General features: G+C 43.3%; 2 protein-coding genes across 2 annotated transcripts; both read left to right on the forward strand.

Annotated features, from left to right (window-relative positions):
* Positions 1–3,573: 3,573 nt before the first annotated feature.
* On the forward strand, positions 3,574–5,228 carry LOC147443386 (uncharacterized). The gene is made up of 2 exons (XM_086529259.1): positions 3,574–4,600; positions 4,721–5,228. Exons 1-2 carry the CDS (start codon positions 3,724–3,726, stop codon positions 4,999–5,001), a joined length of 1,158 nt encoding a protein of 385 aa, XP_086385385.1. The 5' UTR covers positions 3,574–3,723; the 3' UTR covers positions 5,002–5,228.
* Positions 5,229–5,983: 755 nt separating this feature from the next.
* On the forward strand, positions 5,984–10,072 carry LOC147443387 (uncharacterized). The gene is made up of 4 exons (XM_086529261.1): positions 5,984–8,928; positions 9,024–9,112; positions 9,220–9,426; positions 9,512–10,072. The coding sequence occupies exons 1-4, from the start codon at positions 8,400–8,402 to the stop codon at positions 9,833–9,835; spliced, it is 1,149 nt and encodes a 382-aa protein (XP_086385387.1). The 5' UTR covers positions 5,984–8,399; the 3' UTR covers positions 9,836–10,072.
* Positions 10,073–27,776: the final 17,704 nt, after the last annotated feature.

A 27,776-nucleotide genomic window follows, 5' to 3' on the forward strand; every position in this document is an offset into this window, starting at 1 on the left:
ACCTCAAGCATCTCAGTCATCAGGCACAACAAGCACCTCCAACACCTTTAGCTTGGGCTCATCTCTAGCTTACCTAAGGTCAAAGGACTTTTACACTCATTATTGGAGGTCTTCAATGAAGCTCACCCTAAGGTCTTATGCTCCATTGGTTAGCCTTGCTCTTTGATAGACTATCTCTCATTTAGGCCCCTTTACCATTGGCCCCGTGTTGAGATAGATCTATAAGCACATGTCTATATCTTAACCCTTGGTCCCGTTTATTCTCCCACATTAAGTGATCATTTTAATATGAGAAAATCATTTGGGTTGGTTAGATATTAGATTTTATGACATGTGAGAAGTGTGACACCTATGAGAGGATGCCCCACTATTTCCAATAGACCCATTCTTGGTCACAACCTCAAGCTCTTGTGGAGTGAGTGGGGCAATCACCACAAGAGAGGACTCACTAGAAAAGAGAGAGGTAGGAGAGAGAGAGATTCACATAACAAGGAAAAATTCCAAAAATGGGAGAGATGCATCCAAGTAGGGCCAATAGACTTAAAATGGACTAAAATGCATATGAAAGGCCAATCTGGTCATATAATCTAGGATGCCATCATCTAATGACGACAAATCTCCACAACAGTTCCCCAAATGCTTTGTGGTAGGGTTGGGGCTCTAGATTGGGGGGTCCACCTAAAAAAATTATTCTTGAGCACATGCATTTAAAGGATATTAAAGAAAGAAATCCCTACACTTGCATGCTATGAAATGAAATGTTCCTTTTGTCTATGAAATAAAATGATCCTTTGTCTTGAAAAACATCCAACATGCAATAAAAGTAGTAAATTAGTCTTGTGAATTTCTTGAAAATATTGAAATACCCACTATGTTGAACTCACATGTTACACTTATATTTTGGAGTCGCATCCCCCAAGGGCTCTAAGAGTTTTTGTAATTTCGTGGATGAAATTTACTTTTATAGTAATTATGTAAAACTCCACGTACTTCCAAAAGAAGTACGCAAGTGCTATGGTCTTAGCTCATGTGAGGCAAGACAAGGTTGATCACCAAGGAAATAGTGTTTTTAGTTTTTACATGACTATGTTACTGGAAAATTTTATTGGTACCTTATGATTCTCTCCCCTGCATTCAATGTCCATCTAGTGGCAAATGTGCAGGGGATTTCTTTGACAAGGCCAGGTTGACCACCAAGAAAGCGGACTTTTAGTTTTCACATAATACTGTTACCATCTTAGATGGAATCTTCCACTAACACCTTAGGTTTCCCTCTCTTTGAATAAATACCCTAATACTGGAAAATGTGCATGATGCTCGTCAAAAAATGAGTTGACAAGCAATGGACAAACTTTATTTTTGACTTGATCATGACTGATGACAATACACACAACTGGTTCGCACGACATTGTGACCCCTTCCAATAGAGGTGCAACAATGGGGGGCTCAATTAATTGCATGAGATTCTGTTGATACTTGACAAACTCTACTAGAATGGTGGGCATGAGATGCAAAAATTGCAACCCACAACCAAACCAACAGATCAAGTTTGGCATATGATATTCTTGACATGTTACACATGGCTTGCAAAATTGGATATTGACTGTAGTCCTTTGCTTGGTAAGTTGTTGAGCTTGGGATGGTGAATTGTTGAATAGTTTGTGGATCTAGTTGCCAGCAATCAATCTCTTGTGAACACGTGGAGAAAGCGTATATAGGCCACCCTATGGAAACACATAGCTAGTCCATACTTTTCATGACATGGGTTTTGAGGCTTTGGCCACAATATTTGGTGCAAGATTTAAAGTTGTAAAGATTTGACTTATATGCAAGCCATGACGAGGGCATAAATTTGCACTACTATTGGGTATGTGTTAGCACTACATGAGTGTTTGGGAAAAGAGTTTTTTAGCTTACATTGTACCGCTTTACAGTTCAGAAATGCCGGTTGAAAGCAAGAGGGAAAAGCAAATTACAAAGAAAAGAGGCGAAGGAAGTATAGAGAGGAAAAGGAAAAACCCTGCCTATATTTTGAGAAAGAAGCGTAAAAATAGTTAGAAAAATTCAGTTCAAGCTTGAGGATTTCCTTTCGGAAAACTCAGAAAAGAAATTTGTGTATGGTTGTGAGAATGAACTAGGCTCCTTTGCAAAGGGCCCTCTGCCTTTTAGCACTAAATTTTCGATCTCATGGTGTGGCTACACAGTTGTCAAAGTCCAGGGGAGGGGGGCCGCAGATCGCAGCAGTCCGTTTGCTGTCCATTCCATGCCGGAATATGGGCCAGCAGCCCTTGGATGGTTGCCAACTTAGCATGCAGAATGCAAGAGGGCGCACTCAGTCTGCAGGCCATTGATAACAAGCCACATCGGTGCTCGGAACAACTTCTCTTGTCAACAACTCAGCACTCAAAATTCTCTGCTGCTGCAGTGGCACGCAAACGTGTTGCCTGTGACGACTGTACTCAGCTGAATCGTTTGACGGTCGGGAATGGTCCGCTGTTAACCATTCCCTATTTTAAAGGCTCCCCCATGGCTCCCGGCTCCCCGTCGATCGCCAAATGGGGTCGCCTTTAAAATAGGGAATGGTCAGCAGCGGACCATTCCCTTCACCTTCAAGTTTCTATTGATGTCCATCCTGGTACGATAAGTGGACCTCTAGCTTGTGGGGGGATGGAGGGCTTTCCGTGTCAGACCAAATTATGCCATAGTTCCCAAGGTCCGGTGTTTGAAAAATGGTGTGGAAGTAGAAGAGAACGTTGTTCTTGTCAATCAAGGTAGGAGGATTTGTATTCCCAGCGCACTAGATTTTTTTTTTGTGAGAGCTGGAAATGGAAATGCAGTACTCTACCATGCAGTAGTCTAGTAGCGTGAAGGGTAGCCCAGAGCGGTTCGTTAAAAAGGGAATGATATCTGAGAAGAGCTAGCTCTCTAGAGGGGCCAGGGCTAGTAAAACAAATCCATTAGGTAGGCAGGGACAGCAAGCAGTTGAGAAAAATAGGTTAATAATTTGGTGAGGGATCAACTACCCTACAGTAGGGCATGGGCAGCCTCTCGCCTAAATTTTACTTCTATATTTTATAATAATGTTTTCGTTTTTTTAAGTGTGGTGCACTGGTGCAGCCAATAGATTTTTTCGAAAGGCGTTCCAGCTCACAGCCCCTTTCCCTCTCGATGTGCTGACGTGTCCGCCTTCTCCTGATGAGAGAGAGACGACAAGCTTCTTCTCTTCTCATCAGGTCTGTCCTCGCTGGCTCTCTCTCTCTCGTCTCCGGACTCAGGACTCCGGAGCCAACTCCCCTCGGCCAGTAGGCGTACCCCTTCCCCTTCTCTTTATTCCACACGCACTCCCCCGCTCTCTCACACTTCCTGACGCAGGTAGTGGAGGAGTGGAGTTGTGTGTGTGCGCGCGCGCGTGCGTGTTTGTGTATTTGTAAACGAGGACGCTGCAAGCTAATAACTGCAGAGCAAGGTCTCTCTCTCTCTCTCTCTCTTTCCGCCTCTCTCGCGCTTCGTCTTCTCTGCTCTTCTGTTCCTTGCGTCCACTATTTGTTGTCTCTCTCTGTGGCTTGCCCGTGCTCATGCAGCTTGGGTTTGGTCCTCTGCGTGCGCGCCATGGCCGGTCTTGCGTTTTGAAGGTGAGCTGCCTTTCCTGCTTGAGTGAGCTGCTGCTTCTTGCTGGTGGGCGGCGGGGTATGTAAGCAGCAAGGTATATTAGAGGCGCCCAGCATGCCTGCATCTCAGAAGGCGCCCAGCTCTGCGCCCAAGAAAATCAAGGTGTGCAGCTTCTCCAATACATGGGGGCAGGATATTGATGAGGGAGAGGAGGTGCAAGCGATGAAGCGTGCACAGTACAATATGAGGAAGGTAAGAATTATTTGTACAGACCCGGATGCCACAGAGTCCTCTAGCGACGAAGAAGACGAAGGATGCCTTCAGAATGTGCGCCACTTTAAGCGAGTTGTTCGAGAGACTTTCATCCCGGCTGCTTGTGCAGAGACAAGTACTAGCTGCCTCACCCCTCATTCCCAGCTTCCCCACACCCCTGCTTCCTCTCCCTTTCCTCTCCTCAGAAAGACGCTAAGCAGGTGCTCTTCCAAGCGAAGCTCAAAGAAATGGCGACTTCGATCCACCGCGGTGGTGACACAACCAGAGACTGGGCCTCACCTCCTCCGGAATGACAAGAACTTCAGCAGGTACATCGGTGTCCGGCAGAGACGATGGGGCAAGTGGACCGCAGAATTACGAGACCCTTCACAAGGTGTGCGAATGTGGCTTGGCACCTTTGACAGCGCCAAAGAGGCTGCTGTTGCCTATGACAATGCCGCACGGCAGGTAAATGGCTCTGAGGCCATCACCAATTTTGAAAGCGGAGGCAGCGCCGACTTTGAGGCTTCTCTGGATTGTTGGACCCCCAGCATTGGCATGTCTACCAATGAGCTTCTCGATTGCTCGGAGCTCGATGGGATGGAGGAGTGCCTACTGACAGCCTATTCACCTTCCTCTGTTTTTGACTTGCCCACCTCTTTGGATAGCGCTTCACCGTCATCGGTGCTGGATGGTACTTACTATGATGAATGTGGAAGCCCTCTGAATCTGTGTACAGGTCATTTTACAGCCTACACTCTTCCTATGTCATGTCCCTTATTAAGCAGTTCATGAGAAAAATGCATGTTTGGCTGATAAACCCTGGCTAACCTGTAGTTTGTAATGTATCATTTTGCAGATATGAAAGCACATGCTGGTATTGATGTCGATACTCATGAAAAATTTGGAATCCCTAGGGCAGAGGAATGCATAAAGGCTGAGACATCCTCTGCAATCGAGCCTTTGTTTGAAGCATTTGGAAAGTTCTGTGACTATGTGGGTTCCAATATGGGCATTGAGGATCATGGGTTTGCTTGCCACGAGTTCCCGGCTTTCCATGAGTTCGAGGATGAAGGTGATAACTTGATGTCCTTCGATCTTGATGCTGAAGCCTTAACCTGGATCAACATTCAGCCATAGTAGCTGCTGCTTTAGGCATTTGGTGTTGGAGGACTCTCCATGAAATGGTTGTCGATAGTGAACCCCCTTTGGAGTGGCATTCCCAAAACCAGGGTTATGCCAAAAATATATAGTGGAGCTACAATATGGACAATTCGTTTGATTGTTGCTCTGCAGTTTTGGTCTTGTTAAAATTTAGGTGAAGCCATTGTAATGACAGAATGAAAATGGGGTCTTTTCAAGCTAAATTTATTGCGGGTAGTAAATGTAGTTGGCGCAGTAGTGACTCGTCATCCATATGTGTGTATTTGTGTGAGGTCAAAATATTTGTTGGTCCTAATGGTGGAGGTGAGATGTCTGTTCCTGCTAAATGTTTTTCTTTGATATGAGATCGATCATCGCATATTCACATGTATCCAGCACGCACGCTCATTAAAGTTTTTCCGGCTGTCCTGCCCTCAATTGCTTGGAGATACCCTCTCAAGGGCTGTGCACAAGTTACAAACCTGTTTGCTTAGATAGTGGTCAACTGATGCATAGTTATCATGTATTAACTGTGCCTGGTGAAAAGACAAGATGCACCAAATAATTATTTGCCTTATATGCAACTATGCAGGGCCTTATGTAACTAACGCAGATTTTGTGCATCGGTAACACCTTACTGAGCCTTACTGATGCAGACGCGACCGCCTCCTTACCCAAAGTGTCTCTTAAGTACATGTCATGCTTTGCAAACCCAAGCTCTTTCTCAAAACGCACTAGCCTAGGCATCATTTGGTCCACTCTAGAGTCTAGATGCTCTAGAGTATAGACACAAGATGCAAATGATGTGTCCTTTGCTTGCCTTTTCCCCCCACCCCCCCCCCCCACCCCACCCCCCCCCCCCCCCACCCCACCCCCCCAAAACAATAATTCGAAGTACGCAGAGAGCATGTACTAGTAACAAACGAGTGTAGTATGGGAAAAGGTGGTGTAGCCTGCGTGGAACACTCCCATATCCTCCCAAGTCCCCATCACAGGCCTCGATTAGCGCAAGCGCAATCCATTTTAGAACCCAGTCAGAGGAGGGATAATCGTAAAAGTGAGTAGTCTCACACACACACGCACCAAAAGCCTCATATTGAGCTTGTGACCCTTTAGCACACCTCTTCTCTTGTCCTAGCTTATTTTCCCATTGTTCCATGCTTCTCATGTTAGTGATAAGTGCAAAATATTGACCCTCAAAGTTCCTTGTGCTTGTCAATTCTTCTGTGAGCTTTTCCATTGCATTCAATTGTCGTGAATAAGTAAATAAACACTTTAAACCAAAATAATTATTGAATCACATTGGGCTATTCACTTAAGATGCTATAACTTTTATATGCTCTCTCTCCAACTCATAGTGGACATATGTAGAAGATCAAGTTCCATGGACACCCCAATAGTATGTCTACTATTGCATATACCTCAGTTATGCTATGACCAACTTCTTATCTTAGGAGAATGCAATCTTTAACACCGGTTGTCTCATAGAAAATTGAACTGTAGACCACACTATGTCCATGAATCTCCATTCATGAACTTTGAACAAATTACGTCCAAACATTACTAAACAATGAACTTTGAAACACATTTTGTCCATAATCCAACCAACAACAATGGATTGACCGCACATCCATAGTGTTTTTGGCCTGCCACCGGGGGGCCTTAGTAGAATGTATTTTTCCTGCAAATAACGTGGCCTGAAGAATCGTCAGAGTTGCGGCTCTCAGCAGCGCACGCCGCGAAAAGCTTGGACGCGCTTTATTATTGTGGCTATTGCTAACTGTGGTGGCGGCTTCGAGGCGTTCTTCTCTGTGCACCTTGCTATCACGTTTTTCCAAGCAGTGCGTGCTGTTCAGCAGAAGGAAACTTTGCAGGTACCACCATAACTTCAGCTCATTGTTTTAAAGGATGTTTACGTCCCTGCTCAAGACTGTTAGAGAGTCCCATGAAGGCCTACGTGATAAGAGCACCTCTGTGACATTTCCATAACCCGTAATTGGTTGAAAAAAGCTTAATCCAATGAGATGCGCGGTAAGGTAGAAAGTGATTATTGGAATCTAGGCATTAGCAGAGTCCCGCAATGGGGAGGGAAGGGAATGGGGAGCCCTCTGAGGTTGGTCTTGCTTTTCATGATTGCCAGACGTTTCAAAATGGTGAGCATGAGTGGTTTCATGTGCTGCTTCATGCTGAGCATAACCAATAGCGTGTTCTGTGTGTTTGAGGTTTCATGGTTTCATGTGCGGCTTCGATTACCTGATGTAACCTGCGTGTGACGCGTTGCCCACTACAAGCTTACATACTCGTCTTTTCTTTTGTTGTCTGTTGAACACTGCAAGCCGTTGCCTGGGTGCCAGGTGAGTTACCGTGACAGCAAAATCTTCAGCAATGGGGCCTCGAGCCCTCTTAGGTTGGCCTTGCTTTTCTGTCTTGCTAGCAATCGCAGGCCTCAGATAAGATGATTTGTAGGCCATAAGGGGTTCAATACATAAAACATTGGGAAGAGTGGTGAGGAGCAGTCACGTGTTTTGTGTGTTTGAGTTTTTCTTATGTTTGGTTTTGATTGCCTGGCCTAACTGTGCATGTTACCTCTTGCCTATAACAAGCTTGCATGGCTGCAAAGTTGGTGAAAATATTTCTCTGGCTTTCTGTTATATTGGTTCTGGCTGTTGCCTGGCTAATTTTTTTGCTGGCCAGTGTCAGCTTTGGGAACCTGTAAATGGGGAACTGTCTTCAGGCATGATATGGGTTATCACCTAAGCATTCAATAAAGGTTTTAAATGTTGCTCGATTCCGTGTTGTGTTGCGAAAAAAACAGAGCTTGCTGAATCAATTGCTGCTATCTCACTCGCAGACACCGAAGCCGGTTTATGTTTCGCAAGCTGTAATTGTGAAGTATTATGTGTAGCCTGTTCATTTCTTTTCCGCGATAGTTGCTTGACGGAGTGCAGGTACAACAATTAAAGTACAAGAAGGTTTGGGTAATATGCGCAACATGGAGGTAGACGGTAAGCAGATTCGTTTACTGTCAACGTACAATGTCTTGGTTTCCTATGCCTTGTTGGTAGAGCGGGTGGAATAGGTGATCCGCCTCCTCGTTTCTGCATAGCCAACGAGGAAGCAATTAGGGATGCAGTTGCCGTTTCAAGCTAAGAAAGCATCTCTTTCAGTAGGTCGGGACCGTGGCGTGGTAGAGATATCCGATTCCTCAGCTAGTACTCCTTTCAAAACCTGGAAACGTGTGACAGTTTCTGATGACGAGTCGATTGACAAATCGGGGGGAGGTTCAAAAAGTTAGCTTCAGAGTAGGCTGTTGATCTGCTAAATCACTTTGCCATTTTGTAGTAATCAGTTTGCATTTCCTCGTAGTCAGTTGTATTTTGATCGCGCTTTAGGGCATGTATGCATTTGCAGGTCCTGCACTGGAGACGAATAGTGCAACATCGAAGCTGCTACCACAACGCGAACATTCCTTTCCAGAGAAGGCTGCTTCTCAACATTGGGAACGGCCGCTTCTAATCCCGAAAGTGGAGGACGGGGAGCCTAGCTCAGCTGAAGTGTGCGAAACAAGCAGTGTTCCGCTTTTGAGCATCACTGACCTGACTGAAATTACTCCCAGGTTCGTAATCGAAGGGAAAGTCCTGAACAATTACGGAACCTACAAGATGAGTGACCCAAAATTTCCAATGTACTTTAAAGTGGACATTGTGGACAAACATAGCTCTGATACTATTACAGTTGTAGTCAGCTCGTCGCTGAGTAACCGGTTCATTGAAAAACTCCCAGTAGGTACCTTTGTTCGGGTAGAGGGAGCAGCAATCAGAAGGAAAAACAAAGGCGACGGCGGCAGCTCCAGTTTGTCCTTGCATGTTGATTCCATGATAGTTGTCCACTTTGCAACACCGTGCCCTGTTCGCTTGAGCTTCTGTCCCGAAAGCACGATTCGGCAGTTTTTGAATGAAGCTACGAATGGAGTAGCTAGAGTTAGTAAATTCTGTTTGGCACTGTTGCTTTTGTCATAGTGCAGAGTGAAAACTTGGAAATGAAGTCTGGGAGCACTCGCGGAGAGTTGATAGTGGCGGACGGACCAACACCTGCTGACCGAGCAATGGTATATAATTTGCTCCTATTATTCGTATGCTTCTATTTACGTTCCCTTCTTCTATCCTTTTAAATGTGCACACTTGCCCGCACCTCATGTTTGTCACGGATCGCAAGGATGAGTACAACAGTTTCTTGAAGGAAACCGACCCTGGGAAATTGGTGATGCGCGTGGCACGTAATGTAGGGGCTTTTATGGGCCGTGAAGACACTCTGTCAGTGATGGACTTGGCAGTTCTCGTCCCTGTTTACAGCAAAAGAATGCACGCAGAACTCACGAGGGCTTTTGAAGGCCAAGTGAGAAGTTTTGGATACGGAAAAGAGGTGAGTCTGTTGTTCCCATAGGCATGATCGTCTACTTTGTGTATTTGTCTTTTCGCATGTTTGAAATTGGTGCTTGGCTTCGCAGATAACCGGAGTGCTGAGTTTTGTGAATGTGAATAGTGTCCTTGTCGAGAGAGTGTGTCGTACCTGCAAATCCAACAAGGTGCACCGAGCAGCATCTGGAGACCAGTGTGTTGCATGTAACAAGAGAACCACCGTTTTAGAGGTTCCGAAGCTGCAAGGCCGAATCCGACTGTTTGATGACACTGTTGTGCATGCGCAACTGGTTGGGGATATTGTCGACCGTGTGTTGCATTTGGGCAAGTCTTTCCACCAGCTGTACGCAGAGAGCGTTCTGAACACGAGAGAGGTTCTCGCTTGCACTTCTCGTGCAGCACCTTTACTGTGAACATAGCAAGCCATGTAATCGCCTACAGTGAGAGAAAGGCCTAAACTGTTTTTGACTGTACAGTGTGTGTGTGTGTGGTTGCATCGGTGGGTGCCTTAGGCTAGGGCACTTTTTACTCTCTGTAGGAGAGGTTTTTTCCTGTGGCGTTCAACTTTGTGCAATGCAACGTTTTTTCTCTCCTACATGAACTCTTTATATATTCAACCACTACTTGCTTGCATGATGGTTGACAATTAAAGTCAATGTTTGTAATTCTCTTGTCGTTGTGTTTGCAGCTCAAAACTTGCACTGTCTTAATTATTCTTCCAGAACTGTTTGAGGTATCTATTTACACACGTAGAGCTGTAGATTACTTTCTAGGCATGTACAATAGAGGGAGAAAATGTTTCTCTGAGGTACATGCAGGAGGAGAGGAGACTCTCTCGCGTCTGCAACGAGTTTTCTTTGACGTCAAAATGCACTTTGTAACAGATCAGAGTTCTTGCTGCTCCGCAATAATGGCTCATACGTCGTCAATGTTATCGCCATCAGCGCCCGACACGTCCCGTGTATGTAGTTCAACCTCACCTCCCCCACCAACACCCATCCTCCTCCTGCTCATGCTGTAGATACACCAATCCTCTCGCCAGCACCTTAGGCGGCAACCACTGTGCTAGGCCCTCATCCTGCTCGCTTTCCATCAGCCTCCCCGTCAATTCCATTGCCCTTGCAGTCACAGCTGCAGTGGGTGAATCAGTCATGGTTTTCAAATCCGCAAAAGGCATAGAGTTCAGCCAGCTCTTACCATTGTCTATGTCAATAGGCTCCCACTCACCATTGCTGCTTTGCATGATGTTAATGCAGTCCACAACACATGTGACATCTTCTTTCTTTCTTCTTTAGCTTGACGGAGTGTAAGGCCATTGTGACAGTGGCAGTATCCTCAACATCTGGGTACCATTTTGGCTGTGGCCTGGCTAGTTTTTTATGAAAGCCAAGCAATGCCAAACTGCAAGACAATTTTGATTTGCATTTGCTGGCCGGTGTCAGTTTTGGGAACCTGTAAATGGGGAACTGTTTTCAGGCAACAGTTCAACTTCTACAGGTTGAAAACAGAGATCAATAATGATAATGATATGAGTTATCACCTAAGCATTCAATAAAGATTTTTTCAACCCCTCCTCTAATCAGTACTGTGCCATCGTTATGGCAAGGTGAGCATATAGGTTTGTGAGCACAGGGAAGTGCAACCCACACAGCAGCCTTGTCACTACAAATAACACATGGTGTTGAAGGAGCTTTTGTAAATCCAAACGGTGAGTCCAGAGATTCATCCGATGTGAAGCTGCTTTGTGGTGCTTCTTGACAAATTGGGAAAATTGTACCAAGCCTGTAATACATTTACCTAGACCGCTAATCAATCGCTTACCTTTCCCGTAGCAGCTAAATTCATTTGCTGATTAAGGCTTGTGCATTTTCCAAACACGTTGCAATTCCATGGATTGTAGAGGGACACTGCCTCTTGTTTGTATGTTGGTATGGCTCTATTTTGAGAAGGAGCATTTGTATTCAGAAATGTTGCCCAATTCCCTGTCGTGTTGCGAAAAAGCAGAGCTTGCTGAATCAATTAGCAATAGCTTGGATAGGACTATCTCCGCGAGCATGTTCAAAGACGGAAACATCCAAACTATGAGCTCTTGCCCATTGTATTTGCATGGGTGTGATAGATTTATAGCAAAGCACTACATCATTACTGAACTCAGGTAACAAGTAAGCATGATGAGATGGAAGGCCCGATCCTCCAAGACCAGCAATGCAAACATGCATCCATCTGAATTGTATTGGCAAACATACCACTTAGATTACATCCAGTTAACTATGAAAGAGATGACGTATTCTAGAGCTGCCTTGTGAGCTGCCATTATCTTAAGCTCATCCTTGCTGAGAATTTTTTGTGCTATACATAAAGACAAGGAGCAGCCCGAAAGCCCTTATCAGCCGAGCAACAACATCCAAGCATCAAGAGAAGACAATACAAAATGCGTTACTTTATGGGCGTGCTTCCAGAGGGAACGGCAGAAATTTCTCTGGCATTTATAGCAGGCCCATGAACAAAATGAATTCATACGCTTTCATCAGTGGGGTTAAACAGACTCGTGACCTCAGGCTGCAGAAGGAAGCTTCGAAGCTGGCACCGCAATTAGCAATTAGTCGTATAGAAAAGCACTTCCAGCCTTTCCGTGGCATGTGTTACGCAAAGTCGCAGCTCACGCCATTTTTCAGGCCACATCATTTGCAGGAAAAAAAGAGATTGTGGAAAGAGTGTGGCCCAAATGTAGCTACCTATTTTTAAAGCTTGCGCAAGCAATGAAAGGTTATTTGAGGTAAGCTTCAGGGCTCGCTGCGTTTTGTTGACTGGCATCTGCAAAATAGCCTTTGCTTGTGTGTTGAAATGCTTGGAACACCTTCTCAAAATGAACAGTCACATGTTGAGGTAAGTATCAAGATTGTGGGAGTACTGTCTTCAGCAAGCTCTTCTAATGCTTGAACGCCTCTTGTAGCAGGTGCTCCGAAACTAGCTAGTTATCCTCATGCAATGTGGCGATTGGGACTGTTTCTGCAGTACAATATGCTCAGGGTACTGATTATGCAGCTGCAATTGTTTATGACATCTTCAAGGCTTTTTCCCTTTGGAGTCATGTGCCCATGGTTTTTTCCCCCCGGATATGTTTCTCTTGCAATTTTAACTAGTCTGTCTGCACGTCAGTCCCAACGCGACAATCCCACATGACCTCGTGCATACGCTAACCCGGATTCTGCACACAGGCACATGTATTCCGGGCTGATCTTAGCAATAAAACTGTGTGTTGAACAGTGCCAAAAAAAAACTGCGCATAATTAAGTTCAAAACTGCGTGCATTACCTGACCCAAATTATGCACACATAAAACCCAGGCATCAATCGAAAAAAATATATAAAAATTTGACAGAGGGGGAAAGAGCATTTATTGAGACATCTCGGTACCTTAGTTCTACTTGCTTGACATTGTACATAGAAACTTAAAAGTCATGGTTTTTCCCCCCCGGATATGTTTCTCTTGCAATTTTAACTAATCTATCTGCACGTGCCCGGTATCAGCTTGCTTTCATGTAGTTTTGCATAATCTATTTGTTGTACTCATGCTCTACCTTTGTTTGTTCTAAGCTACGCTATGGTATAGCCTGTTGTCTTATCTTTGGTGCTCGGACCTGAAATCGAAGTACTTGCTGTGTGTTGTTCTTACTGCGAGTTACTTGCATCTTTCGTTGTGGGCGATGATTGGAATATATTGCTCGTAGTAGATTCGGAAGAATGGTCTTCGTTTCACATACCCAATAATCTTCCTGAATGTATATATCACATTGAGTTCTGTAGTGAGAAGAGGGTACAATCTAAAAATATAATGTAAAAAATAGACACAAACAAACACAAGTAGGAACTGGGCTTTTAGCATCTTTGGTATTGTCCTGTTTGTCAGTTTATGCTGTTACTGGTTGAATAGGTTGTGTACAGAGCATCATAACGTTTTCTTTATATCGCCATGAATGCGAGCGAAATTTTTGATGAAAACCTTATCAAACGCTTGAGACAAACAGGTGTAGAAGAGAGCTTTCTGCATGAGCATATTGCTAATGACGATATATTTACTGTATTGGAAGTACTCTCTGATTTCCTTTGCACACCGTCAGAATTACTACATTTGATAACATCATACGTCGTATTTAAACGGACAATGGACCCAGAAAGCACAAGAGACCTCCTCCGCTTTTTCGCACAAGGCAAACTCGCAGGTAACATTACAACTGACGATATCAGTAACCTCTTGAAAACATCTGCAAATTCTTTGGCATTGATTGCGTACATTGTGCAAAGTTTTTGTGACGCATTTGAAACGCAGCTACAACTGCAAATTTCACCAACCTTAACTTCACGGTTGAAAAGTTCTACAATTGTGGCAACAACTCAGACATTTGTCCTTACAATGTTCTCGTACTATGCTCCGACACTCACATTTACACTTACCCAATGAAGAAATCCCAATTTCGCTTGAAGCAACACTTGCTTTGGACAGTTGAAGAGACTCAAGCACTTGTACAATGTTTTATGTTGTCCCGCAACGAAACTTATAACGCCATTGTCGAGCGGTTTATGCAAACATAGAACACGACTGCTCACACAAAAGCCACAATCATTGCAAAGCTTACCACGTTACAACACGATCGAAAACAGGTTTTGGGAAACCAACATATGGAGAAACAAATCGTGAGTCAACCATTTTCGCCAGTCAGTAAATATGAGCAACAAATGCCATAATAATCAATATCTAATTCTCCTAAATGATTTTCTCATATTAAACTGATCATTTAATGTGGGGAAGGCCAAGGGAGAAAAAGCTAGAATATTGGTTAAGCTAGCAGACCGGCCACAGCAGGGATCCAAAGGAGGGAAAATAGGGATCCAAAGGGGGGCCATCTGCAAAAGAGCCATGTGCAACAATGGGCTAAAAAGACCCTAAGGTTCAGCCCATTAAGACTTCCAAAATGCTAAGGTTCCAAAATTCAAAGGTTGTGTCCAAAGGTCAATCCTAGGGAAAATTGGATGCTTTGTGTGTGCCCTAAAAGTCTTTGCACATCCCTACATGGGAGGGGGCGAGCCCTAAAGGTAGGGGATGAGAGAGAAAGCCACACACACACACACAGGCTCCCTTTACACAAAGGGAATGAGGGACACATGTCAGCTCCCTAGGCCAGATGCCCACAAGGTGTGCCCAATTTCTATTGGATGAACCTTGAAGTGGACCAATGAGAATTAAGCTAGAGTAAATCTAGTTTAATTAATTTAAAAACATTTAATAAAAGAAACCAATGAGAATTAAGACTCCTAGAAGACTATTGGGTAGTCTCCCAAGGGGTCCAATGAGCATTCAGGAGCCCCATGGCTTGCCTGATTCCTATTGGCCAGGAGGCAAAGGGGTCCAATGAGAGTTTAGTTTAATTATTTAATTACCTAAAGCTCTCACAAAAGGGGAAAGGGGGACACATGTCAGAAGGCTATCACTTATGCTGCTTAATTGTAATTGGCTTGACTTGGGGAGGGCCAATGAGACTTCAGCAAGAGCAATTAGCAAGAGGGCTCGCCCAAGAGAGAGAGGGGGCTGATTTTTGCAAGGCATTATCACACACACACACACACACACACAAGCTCATGTGTGAAGAAAGAGAAGACTATCTCTTCCCAAGCTTTAATGGAGAACTCATCACCTACTCCAATCTTGTGAGATAGAAGCCTACATCAACACTCTCTTGGCATGTGGATGCAAATCCAACCAAGAGCCAACCAAGAGCCAAGCTTCAATGCATGCTCATCTCCTCTACCAAGATAATTACTAAGCTAAGCTATGCTAATATGAGTGATTATGTGAGGAGATGTACATCTTTCTCGTAAGATACTCCTTCTTCTTCTCAATCTACTCTCATACCCTGCTATCTCTCACCATCTTCGAAGGTGTGTGAGGTCTTGGGTCTGAGAACGGGGATAATTCAAGTTGTGTTTGATTAAGTGTTTTGCTTGGTGCATGAAGCTTCCATCTTCATTGCACTAGCTAGTCTTGAAGGAACACAAAGAATTGTATTGTACAATGTCTCTCTTGATGGGAGAAACCATAATACAAAGCCTTTTGGAGGGGGGACCGGCTCCATGCAAATCCGGTCCTCAACTGTTGTCAATAGCTTAATTTCTCTCTCTTTTGAAAGTATTGTCGATGCTATCTAACTAGGTGTTATGCTTTTTGTTGCTCTCTCCACCCAAGCACTCTTGTAATTCTCATTAGGAATCTATTCTAATGAAATGCCCACTATGTTCATGCTAATTTCCGCTACACATAAGTTATTAGGCCATTAAATGTTACAACAAATATCGGATACACCTACTCACATATGTAGTCGGTGTAATCGATTGTTATTTTGATACCAAGTATCCTCAAAAGGGAAAAGCATTCCTTTTGTGCTTACATGTAACCCGTGAAAAAAACAAAAGCGAACGAAACAAGTAACATATAAAGCTCTTCGTGACTTTGGCTTGAATGACGTGACCAGATACACGAGTGCGCTAAACAAAATTGAGGAGCGGCTTGTGTCGGTACGTATCCCTTTCACAAAAATTCGAGAGCTGACTTATGATGGCCATTATGGACTACGTGGCAATGTAATCAACGTACTAGCAGATTTGTCAAAAACTCACTGCGTGCTGCCTCGATTTATTGAGGATGAACATTCTCTGCTTATAGGCATTAAATGCAAACTGCAGTACAATCACTGTTACATCAGCGGCATGGTTCGACCACTGCTGACGATGAAGGCGATGAAAGAACTTTTGCAAACAACATTGTATGTTCGCGAAAATATATCCATAAACACAGAATGGTTATCGCATATACAGACATTGCAAGGACCCCAAAGGCCCTCGAGAAACGAGGATCCACAATCACCAGATTCCGATGAGGAGCTAGAAACAGACGTTCTTTTGCACAACATTGACAACGCTCAACAGATCATAGACTATAACGATATAATCACGTACGTCGCACCGTCCGAAAATTTTCATCCCTTGGGATTAATCAAAGACGAACTATGTGAGGAGTTGAGCTTTCCTACACTGTTTTACGGTGAACCACGCAAATACGGAGAATTTTCATCTAAGAACTATCTAAAAGTAGCAAAATGGGAACTTTTGCACTTTGACAGAAGGTCTGCTTTAAACATAGAGAACCTTTTTTTCAAAGCAGTTAAAATGATGACATTACGAATAATATCATCGATCTGGGTGCGGCTGCGAAAAGCCAACACGGAGCTACATCGTCTCCAGGTAAAAGACGTGGTGAATGACACAAACATTGACAAGATTTTGCACTCGAATATAGGGTACAAAGACTTTGAAGCGTTACGCACATCTCCCGATTACAAGCAAAAACTGAAAAAAAACATATTTGCCATGATAAGACAGTTGGGAATGCCTACTTTTTTCTTGACAGTTTCCGCTGCTGAACGACGGTGGACTGGTTGCGAATGAAGGATTCCCGCGCCGCGAAGAAGAGGGAGACGCCGCTATGCCGCACTCAACCGCCTCGCCGCCGTCGTGCCGCCGCAACGCTCGATCACACACACACTCTCACACTCTCTCTCTCTCTCTCTCTCTCTCTCACACGTACACACACACACACAAGGAGATGGTGAAGGAGAAGGTGGAGATAAAGCAAGAGCGGCTTCTATTGCACAATGAGAGAATGAGTAAAAATTAGGTTTAGTGGCTTTTATATGAGCTCACCCCATTCACACTTGGGCGCCCATACTTAGCCAACTAACTCCTTGAATATTCCAGTTAGAGTGCGCCTGTCATCGGCGATCACCCTTACCCTGTTCCTATTGGTCCGACAAGCCCGGTACCTGACTCTAAACAATACAACGTTTATAGATCATAGGGTGTCCATGTGCCGTGAGGGTTAACATGCCCCCCTTCCTGATGTAGATTCCGTCCTCGGAAGCTATCCAATTGAAGCTCGTTCGTCGAGATGGAAGAGCAGTCGACATGGATGTGCGTAGCCTTCTTCAATCACTGTAAAATCAAACAACATTGCCACAGTAATTGCATTCTCATATACAATTAAAAATCATATGCAATTTTAGACAGAAAATTTGATTGGTAACAGAATTTTAGACAATTTGTCAGCAATAAACATTAAATTGCAATATAATCAAATGCATAAACAGATGTAAAGGTAAAAAATTAAACAAGTCCGGGGTCGCTAATTTAACGGTCAAAAGGCACTAGAGCTCGACTATTAATACCATGGGTAACTTCTCAATTTTCTCTGGTCAATTAAGTTGTTTAATCGCGAGAGCCAAGTATTTGATGTTCGAGGGCTGACTAGAGGCTATACCTAGAAGACCTTGTAGTTAAGCTACGATAAAAGGAATTTCTCATGAAATCATCGCCTGACTGATTACCTTTTCTTTGACCCCCCAAAGTCTTTTCACATTGATTCAATTTTGATGTGTGTGCTTATTTTGTATGCCTTGGGTTTTTTGCTTTTCAAGGAAAAGCGCCCACACTGGGAACCTCTAGGGCTCTAGTACCATAGGCGATACATGTGAGTGAAGTACCAATTTAAGCAGGGATTTCTCTTCCAGCTTAAAATTTTACATTGTGGCACTTTGATTTTTTGTTTGTTCATTTTCAGCATTTTAATTTTGTAACTTCGGGGGGTCATATAACACTGTTACCCTCCCCAGGCTCATCACATTAGTAAACTCCCTTTATAATACTTAAGCTAAAGGTCAATAGGGTTAAGCCCACTAGAAAGCCCTAGTACATTTCACACAATGCTGCCTAAATCGGATTAAGAACCTAAGTAACCATTGCTTATTAGGAAGGCATTCCCCATGGTATTAAGAGAAGATTTCTAATACCTAGCTTGGTCAAACTAGCTTAGTCGGACTGCTTGATTTTTAAACCTAAACAAGTGATTATGACAAAACATTACATTGAATTAAATGTTTGATACTAAGCAAATGCGCTGAATATTATGCTACCAATCACAATCAAAGCAGACAAACATGGATGCAAAAAGATAAGGGCAATGCTAATGGACATAAAACACCTGTTTGTGTTGATGGTCGCGCTTGATTTGAAGTGTGAACGAGAGAAAGGTTCCATGAAGGTCCAAATCCTATCAATAGCAACACGCTCCTGTACACACTAGGAAACAAAAGGAATACCTCCAGGAGGCACATTAGTGGGAAAAGGTACCAACACTTATTGAACACAACAAAAAACATAAGGAACCCTAACCTAATTATTTGCACTCCCCCTAAAGAGTCAAGGGAATAGGATATTGTAGAGGTTGGGGGGAAACCCTAAGGCTAAACCCCTATCCTCGTCGTCGAGATAAACAAAGTCGTCATCCATGAGACCATATGTGCCATCCGTGTAGTCATGTAAATCTTCATCATAGGTGCCCATGTTTACTAAGAAGGTCACTAGACGCCTATAGTCATCTTGGTCAAAAGGGTAGGCTTGTGCAATGGGAGAAACACTCTCTACTAAGTATGGATCAGACGTGGTCAAGAGACGTATCAGCCATTCTAACTCCTCAAAATTCCTCTCACATGCTAGCGTACCTATCAAATCCCATTCACATGCAAGCACTGGAAAGACCATGTGAAACATTTGTGAAAAGTAACGAGGGTACCTCTCACCCAAGGCAGGAGTGGATGACTCTAGCGTACTAGCCATATCTGTACACGCAAATAGATGATGGTTAGAGTGCAGATATTACAAGGGTCGTGTTCTTGTGCATAATTTGTTTTTATTATTTTGTGTTATGGCTCTTGCTCTTTTACTTTTTTATCTTGTTTTTGTGAGTATAAGGCTTTATATATACATTCCCTAAGATTGGAGATTGATTGGTCAGGGAGGAAGGTTGAGAGGGAAGCAAGTGAATGACGGATGCCAGCAAACACTCCCCCCTTCCTTGGGTAGATCATACCTTTTGGAATGATGTCATCACCTTTTGAAACCAATTGTTCCAAGTTGTTATGGGTAAAGGCTTTAACCAATAGTTTTCGATCACCCTATGTGTTTCATCTAGTTGCAAGGGTGGTAAGGTACTCTCCCATGATTTTATTTGCAACATTTTTGGAGGTGGTGAATCTACAACGGGAGGTGCAAACTCTTTCTTGCTTGTATGGATATGTACAATGGTAGGTGGAGGTTGTGTCGAAGCTTCTATTTCCATATAGGAACTACATGAAGAGCAAGAAGCTTCATTTGCTTTTCCTGTTCCTGAGCTACGTGGAACAAATCGTTCTTTCTTTGGTACCCAAACTAGCTCTGGAGCAGGTGTGTCGCATTCCGTGATTTTTTCCTTTCCACGATTTTCAATTTGTTTTGGAGCCACAGGATTGGGTTTACATGGGCCAGGTGACAAGTAAGAGTACAATTTACGTTTGGGCACCCAGATTTGATCATTTCCTTTATAGTATCCTTGGGCTTTTAATAGTCGTTTAGGAATCCAGCGCCACGTTTTCTTACATTTCTTGGAGCGAGTGGGACGTTTCTTATGAGGCTTCCGTTTTTTAGCATCAGCCATGATTACTAAAGAAGCTTTAGGGACCCACTTGTATGCTTTCTTTGTTATATTAGGATGGTTCTTGTGTGTCTCAAGCTTTCTTTCAACTACATTCGTTGAAGATCTAGAGAGTTGGGCTATGGGGACGTATGGTTCAACCTCCTGGACATGCAATGTCTTGGGTTTTATTTCCTTAGGCAATATCTCAGGGACTATGGCTTGAGTGGTAGGGATAAGAGTTGGTTTTTGCGTTGTGACACCCCCAGTCCCCCAATCAATAGTGCATTTGGTGGCTATCATCCACGTGCGTCCTAGGTTTATATTACCCTCCATAGTTCCAGTAGGCATGACAAAAAAGTCTTGAGCTACAATTCCATTGTCATAACTGACAGAAGTGTGCCAGATTCCAAAAACCGTAGTTTTTTTCTTGTTGACACCCTTGACTTGGATAATACTCTCAGATAGAGGTGGCTTCCCTAACTGACACCACACTCCATAGGATAGCAGATTATATTTAGCACCCGTGTCCAATAAGGCATTATATAGCACTTTTCCATAGGCACTATTTAACTCAATAGGGTATCGTAGAGGTGTGTCAGAGTCCAACCAATCCTCTTCGATTTCCACGTGGAATGCATTTGTGACTCCAAGGTTAGCCTCTCGTTTTTGTCTTATACGTTGTTGTCGCTCCTTAGCCTCAGCTTGAGCTTGTATCTTCTTTAACTCGGTTTGTGCTTTGGCGGCCTTCTTTTGATGAATGGCCCGTAGTTCTTCTTGGCTTAAAGGATCATAATATCTTTTGAATTTACTCTCATTGAGGAATCCAATGGTTTCAACTCCATCAAGAGTTTCCACACGAAGGGTACCTTGTGGGGTAATTTCACATACTCTATATGGTCCTTTACCAGCATATTTCAACTTTTTCTTCTCTTTACGTACTCCATACATAAGGACTTTATCACCAACTTTGGTGTCCTTGTCCTTCACATGGCGATCAAACCACTTCTTTCTCCTATCCTTTTCCACAAGAGCATTTTGCACAGCCAACTGTTTCTCTTCGTCTAGTTTTTCTAAGATATACAAACGCTCAGTTAAGGGGTTACCATTCCATCCTTCTTGCGAAGCTACCCTAAGACTAGGAATGACAAACTCCCAAGGCATAACCGCTTCTTGGCCGTATACCATTTTGAATGGCGTACAATTAATAGCCACTTTATAAGTAGTACGATAAGCCCATAGAGCAGATGTCAACTTCAAATCCCAATCAGTGCGATGAGCTTCTACCGTCTTGGTTAAAATAGAGATTAGAGTCTTGTTGGTGCTCTCGGCTTGTCCATTAGCTTGCGGGTAATAAGGTGTAGACTTATGGTGGGATATCATAAAGGTCGTGGTAAGCTCTCTTATTACCTCATTTATAAAATGGGTACCATTATCACTAACAATTTCAAAAGGGCAACCAAATCTTGTGATAATGTTCTCAAAAAGAAACTTAGCCGTTGTCCCCGCGTCAGCTTTTTGTGAAGCCTTAGCTTCAGCCCACTTTGTTACATAGTCCGTAGCAACTAGAATATATCGAGATTGAGTGTTGCGAGCTGCGGGACTAATTGGACCTACAAAGTCTAAGCCCCATTTTTCAAATGGTTGGGTTACTTTAATAGGATGTAAGGGCATTCTGTCTTTGCGCTGTGTGGTCTTGTAACGCTGGCACTCATCACAACCTTTTGTAAAAAGTGATGCATCCTTAAATAAAGTTGGCCACCAATAGCCTGATTGCAGCACCTTTCTAGCAGTCAGGTCTCCTAAAAAATTTCCTCCTGCTATGCCCATATGTGCTTCTTGCAAGATATACAAATATTCATCCTCGCGGGCACAACGCCTAAGAATATCGTCCTTGCCTAGTCTATACAGAGTTCCGGCAATCAAACAATAGGGTTCACATTCTTTTACTAGCCTTCGAGCGATATCCTTACGAAGTTCCTTGGGTGGAAAACCATTAACTAAAAAGTTAACAATGTTCTCACTCCATTCAGGCATAGTCTCAACTATGAATAGGGAAGTATCGGGTAATTCATCATCAACTCCTTTAGGGGCTTCACCATTGGGTATGCGAGACAAATGATCAGCCATGACGTGCCTTTTACCGGGTCTCACTACAATCGTGAAATCAAACTCCAGAAGAATTAACAACCATCGTGTGATTCTTCTTGTGGAGCATGGCTTGTTTACCAGATACAACAACGTTTGATGATCCACATAAAATACAAACTTGTTTGCCAGAAGGTAGTAGCAAAATTTCTTTACTGCATAAACCATTGCTAAACCCTCTCGCTCTGTAGTGGTGTAGTTCCTTTCAGCATCGTTCAATTGACGGCTTGCAAAGCTAATGGGATAGTCCAATTTATGTTCTCCTGGTTGAGTGAGAACACACCCAATAGCAAAGTTTGATGCATCAATATGCACATGGAAAATGACATCCCAGTTAGGTGTCCTTAAAATCGGAGCACTTGCTAGTGTTTTCTTCAATTGCTCATAGGCCTGGTCACACTCTTCAGTCCATTTAAATTCAATGAGAAGCTTGTACAAAGGACGTGCTATCTCAGCGAAAAATAAAATAAACCGTCGATAATAACCCACGTGTCCCATGAACCTTTGAACTCCCTTGTAATTGGTTGGTGGTGGTAACTCTAGAATCACTTTAATTTTGCTCTCATCGGTTGAGATACCATTCTTAGATACTATATGCCCTAAAATAACTCCATGCTTGACCCAAAATTGGCATTTGAACGGGTTCAATGAGATACGATATAACCTACACTTTTCAAACACCTTCCGTAAACATGATAGATGTTCTTTCCAAGAAGAGTAAACACAAAGGTCGTCTAAGAAAGCTTCACAAAACTCTCTCAAATATTCTTTAAAAGCAGTGTTTATTAATCGTTGGAATGTAGCAGGGGCATTTGTTAAGCCAAAAGCCATCACACAAAATGCAAACACGCCAAATTCTCTGATGAAGGCAGTTTTAGCTTGGTCCTCTAGCGCTATCGTGATTTGGTTGTAGCCTGAGTACCCATCTAGAAAGCTATAAGCTTCCTTGCCTGCAACTCTTTCGAGTACATGTTCGGAATATGGTAGGGGGTAATGGTCTCTTCTAGTAGCTGCATTAACTTTTTTGAGGTCCACACACACCCTGAGTTTCCCATTCTTTTTTGGCACGATAACTATTGGAGACACCCATTCAGAGTGTTCAATAGGATATATGAACCCACATTTGATAAGCTTTTCTAGTTCTTCTTGAATGATCTTTGCGTACTTAGGATTCATCGGGTAGGGTCTTTCTTGTACGGGCTTCGCAGTGCTAATCATAGGGATTGTATGTTGGTCCACAGAAGGTGGAACACCTTTCATATCATGGTATGTCCAAGCGAATATGTCCTTGAATTCCTTGAGAAGCTCTTTGAGGACCGCCTCTTCAACTTCTGTGAGGTCTTGGGCAATAAAAACAGGTTTTGATTCTTCACCGGGGTCGGCTAATTCTATTTCTTTAACTATTTCCGGACCATCATAGATTCCATTATTCCCATCGATAGGTATTCTTTGGGCTTTTGTGTACACAACCTTTGCTTCCCCTGTGGTGTAAGATTTGAAATGTTCTGGTGCAGGATGCAAGTCTGTGGATTCTGGTTGTGCTTTGGTCTGTGCTTCTATTTCTGCTTTCTTGTGTTGTCGAGCTAACTCTTGGTTTTGATGCCTCCTTGCAGTGCGGCTCAACTTTGGCTTGTCTATGATCTCTAATTGGGCTATGTCATGGGGTCGTGGTCTACACCACATAACATTTTGGAGATATTCACCCCAATCGTCTACCAATTTTCGATGAGCATCACATGCTCCTATATAACTGAGCCATTCTGCTGAGGATCTCTTCTTTTTTATCCTAGCACGTACATTGGCTCGATATCGACGCCTCTTACAGTTTTTCTTTTTCTTATTTGAGACCTGCTTTTGATTTGCATTTAGATCTGGCTCACTAAAGGAGTCCTCGTTGGTGTCCTCTTCACTCTCGGAGGAGCTATCATCGGTTGATGTGCTCGGTCCTTTCGAATGTTTTGACTCTAAACTTGCTCCACTCTCTAATTCATGAGATTCAGAATCCGTTTCACTCTGGGAGTCAGTGTCTGAGTCGTGTTGGTCAAAGTCTTCTATTGAGCTATCGGTGTCACTTTCAGATTGGTCTACAATTGCCTTGCCTTTAGAAGATGCATGTATGGCACTGTTGAGCCAGCAGAGGATCACACCCACATTTTTGCTCACACTCATCATTTTGTAACGATTGATTGTAATAAATGTCTTTCTGACATTAATTTTGATTTGAGCCATTCATTAAGTAACGGGACTCAATTGAGTTTCCAGCTTGTAATCCCGAAGTAATTTCACTTGCTGATGTAATTAGTTAGAGATGTTCTCACCTCCAAGGCTGAGGTATATAAGCCAAAGTTTTTGTAACCTAAGGGGATTCAGATTATTAATCAAAGTGAGTTTTTTGAGCGCCGTGACTGTGTCTGAGAGAGACTGAGAGAGAGAGAGTCTTATCTACTTGCTACGCGAGCTACGGAGCCGCCATTGGAGAAGCGACACCGCCATTGTGTTAGCAACGGCGAGAGCTACGCACAGATACCAAGAGTGCGCGCTATCGGCCTCTATGTGTGGTAAGTTCCTACGAGCTTCGGTGTGAGTTTTCTTCCAACTCGTGTGTCAGAATGGAGTGTGCAGCATATCTATAGAACCACAACGAGTAGAGCTACACATTGGTACCATCGGGGTCAAGTTTAGATCACCTGTATTTTTCGGCCTGTCTTCATACACGTTTGCCGCACGGAGTGGTTATAGGTTGATTTTGCAGTTCAAGTCTTTAGGGTGTTGTTCTTACCTAGTGTATAGACTTCCCCTTGAGTTTGAGATCGATTCAATGATTCTAGATCCTGTTTCGTATAGCATTCGTTCGTAGTAAGGATTTCAGGCACTTGCGTATTTTAGAACGTAGATTTGATTTCCTTAGTAGTGATTGTCGTCAGAAGGTCGAGTAGGTGATTTGACACCCACCTAGTTGTTTCCATGCGCCTGCGGGTCAAGCTCCGTCCTCATCTGACAAATTCTGTTGTTGGTTGAGTTCTTGCTATTTAGCTTCCGCTAGCGGCGTAACCGCCATAACATTTGGCGCCGCTGCCGGGGACGAGAGCCCTAAGTAGGTGACCTTAGACTAATCCTACAAGGTGAGTCGTATAAACTACTTTGTATACTTTAGTTAGAAAAGATCTAGGAGTGGTGGACTCCGAAGATCTCGAGAGATACTAGGAAGTGGGGTATTCTTGGGTCTTCCGTGTTGACAGTATTTTTAGTTTAGCTTAGATTTGTTTGTTGTTTTGTTGGTGTTGAGTAGTTGTTGATAGAAGAAGAATTTGCTAGTCCGTGAGTGGCAGTGGATCTCTTTAAAATCACAATTACCAAACCCATTTTATGATTAGGAATAGCTTAGGTAGGACTTCATTTGATCCTGATCTAGAGCTAGTAATCATTGGAGTATTTGCTTGATATGGTTGATTGCATGTTAGATCACTAAACCGTCGAGTTAGTAGTGAAACTTGCAATAAACAAAAGTCAGAGAAATTTTCTGTGTATCTGGGAGTTGCTGAGCACTAGAGAAAGCTTTAGGAAGGATTCTGTGCCAAGAAACTGGAAATCTGCAACTTTAGACATCATACGCGATTTTGATTTGAGCCATTCATTAAGTAACGGGACTCAATTGAGTTTCCAGCTTGTAATCCCGAAGTAATTTCACTTGCTGATGTAATTAGTTAGAGTTCTCACCTCCAAGGCTGAGGTATATAAGCCAAAGTTTTTGTAACCTAAGGGGATTCAGATTATTAATCAAAGTGAGTTTTTTGAGCGCCGTGACTGTGTCTGAGAGAGAGTGAGAGTGAGAGAGTATCATCTACTTGCTACGCGAGCTACGGAGCCGCCATTGGAGAAGCGACACCGCCATTGTGTTAGCAACGGCGAGAGCTACGCACAGATACCAAGAGTGCGCGCTATCGGCCTCTATGTGTGGTAAGTTCCTACGAGCTTCGGTGTGAGTTTTCTTCCAACTCGTGTGTCGGAATGGAGTGTGCAACATATCTATAGAACCACAACGAGTAGAGCTACACATTGGTACCATCGGGGTCAAGTTTCGATCACCTGTATTTTTCGGCCTGTCTTTATACGCGTTTACCGCACGGAGTGGTTATAGGTTGATTTTGCAGTTCAAGTTTTTAGGGTGTTGTTCTTACCTAGTGTATAGACTTCCCCTTGAGTTTGAGATCGATTCAATGATTCTAGATTCTGTTTCGTATAGCATTCGTTCGTAGTAAGGATTTCAGTCACTTGCGTATTTTAGAACTTAGATTTGATTTCCTTAGTAGTGATTGTCGTTAGAAGGTCGAGTAGGTGATTTGACACCCACCTAGTTGTTTCCATGCGCCTCCGGGTCAAGCTCCATCCTCGTCTGACAAATTCTGTTGTTGGTTGAGTTCTTGCTATTTAGCTTCCGCTAGCGGCGTAACCGCCATAACATTTGGCGTCGTTGTCGGGGACGAGAGCTCTAAGTAGGTGACCTTAGACTAATCCTACAAGGTGAGTCGTATAAACTACTTTGTATACTTTAGTTAGAAAAGATCTAGGAGTGGTGGACTCCGAAGATCTCGAGAGATACTAGGAAGTGGGGTATTCCTGGGTCTTCCGTGTTGACAGTATTTTTAGTTTAGCTTAGATTTGTTTGTTGTTTTGTTGGTGTTGAGTAGTTGTTGATAGAAGAAGAATTTGCTAGTCCGTGAGTGGCAGTGGATCTCTTTAAAATCACAATTACCAAACCCATTTTATGATTAAGAATAGCTTAGGTAGGACTTCATTTGATCCTGATCTAGAGCTAGTAATCATTGGAGTATTTGCTTGATATGGTTGATTGCATGTTAGATCACTAAACCGTCGAGTTAGTAGTGAAACTTGCAATAAACAAAAGTCAGAGAAATTTTCTGTGTATCTGGGAGTTGCTGAGCACTAGAGAAAGCTTTAGGAAGGATTCTGTGCCAAGAAACTGGAAATCTGCAACTTTAGACATCATACGCGATTTTGATTAGAGCCATTCATTAAGTAACGGGACTCAATTGAGTTTCCAGCTTGTAATCCCGAAGTAATTTCACTTGCTGATGTAATTAGTTAGAGATGTTCTCACCTCCAAGGCTGAGGTATATAAGCCAAAGTTTTTGTAACCTAAGGGGATTCGGATTATTAATCAAAGTGAGTTTTTTGAGCGCCGTGATTGTGTCTGAGAGAGAGTGAGAGTGAGAGAGTATCATCTACTTGCTACGCGAGCTACGGAGCCGCCATTGGAGAAGCGACACCGCCATTGTGTTAGCAACGGCGAGAGCTACGCACAGATACCAAGAGTGCGCGCTATCGGCCTCTATGTGTGGTAAGTTCCTACGAGCTTCGATGTGAGTTTTCTTCCAACTCGTGTGTCGGAATGGAGTGTGCAACATATCTATAGAACCACAACGAGTAGAGCTACACATTGGTACCATCGGGGTCAAGTTTCGATCACCTGTATGTTTCGGCCTGTCTTCATACGCGTTTACCGCACGGAGTGGTTATAGGTTGATTTTGCAGTTCAAGTCTTTAGGGTGTTGTTCTTACCTAGTGTATAGACTTCCCCTTGAGTTTGAGATCGATTCAATGATTCTAGATCCTGTTTCGTATAGCATTCGT

Source organism: Adiantum capillus-veneris, chromosome 14, assembly GCF_014529385.1.
Source record: "Adiantum capillus-veneris isolate H3 chromosome 14, ASM1452938v2, whole genome shotgun sequence".
NCBI lineage: Eukaryota > Viridiplantae > Streptophyta > Polypodiopsida > Polypodiales > Pteridaceae > Adiantum > Adiantum capillus-veneris.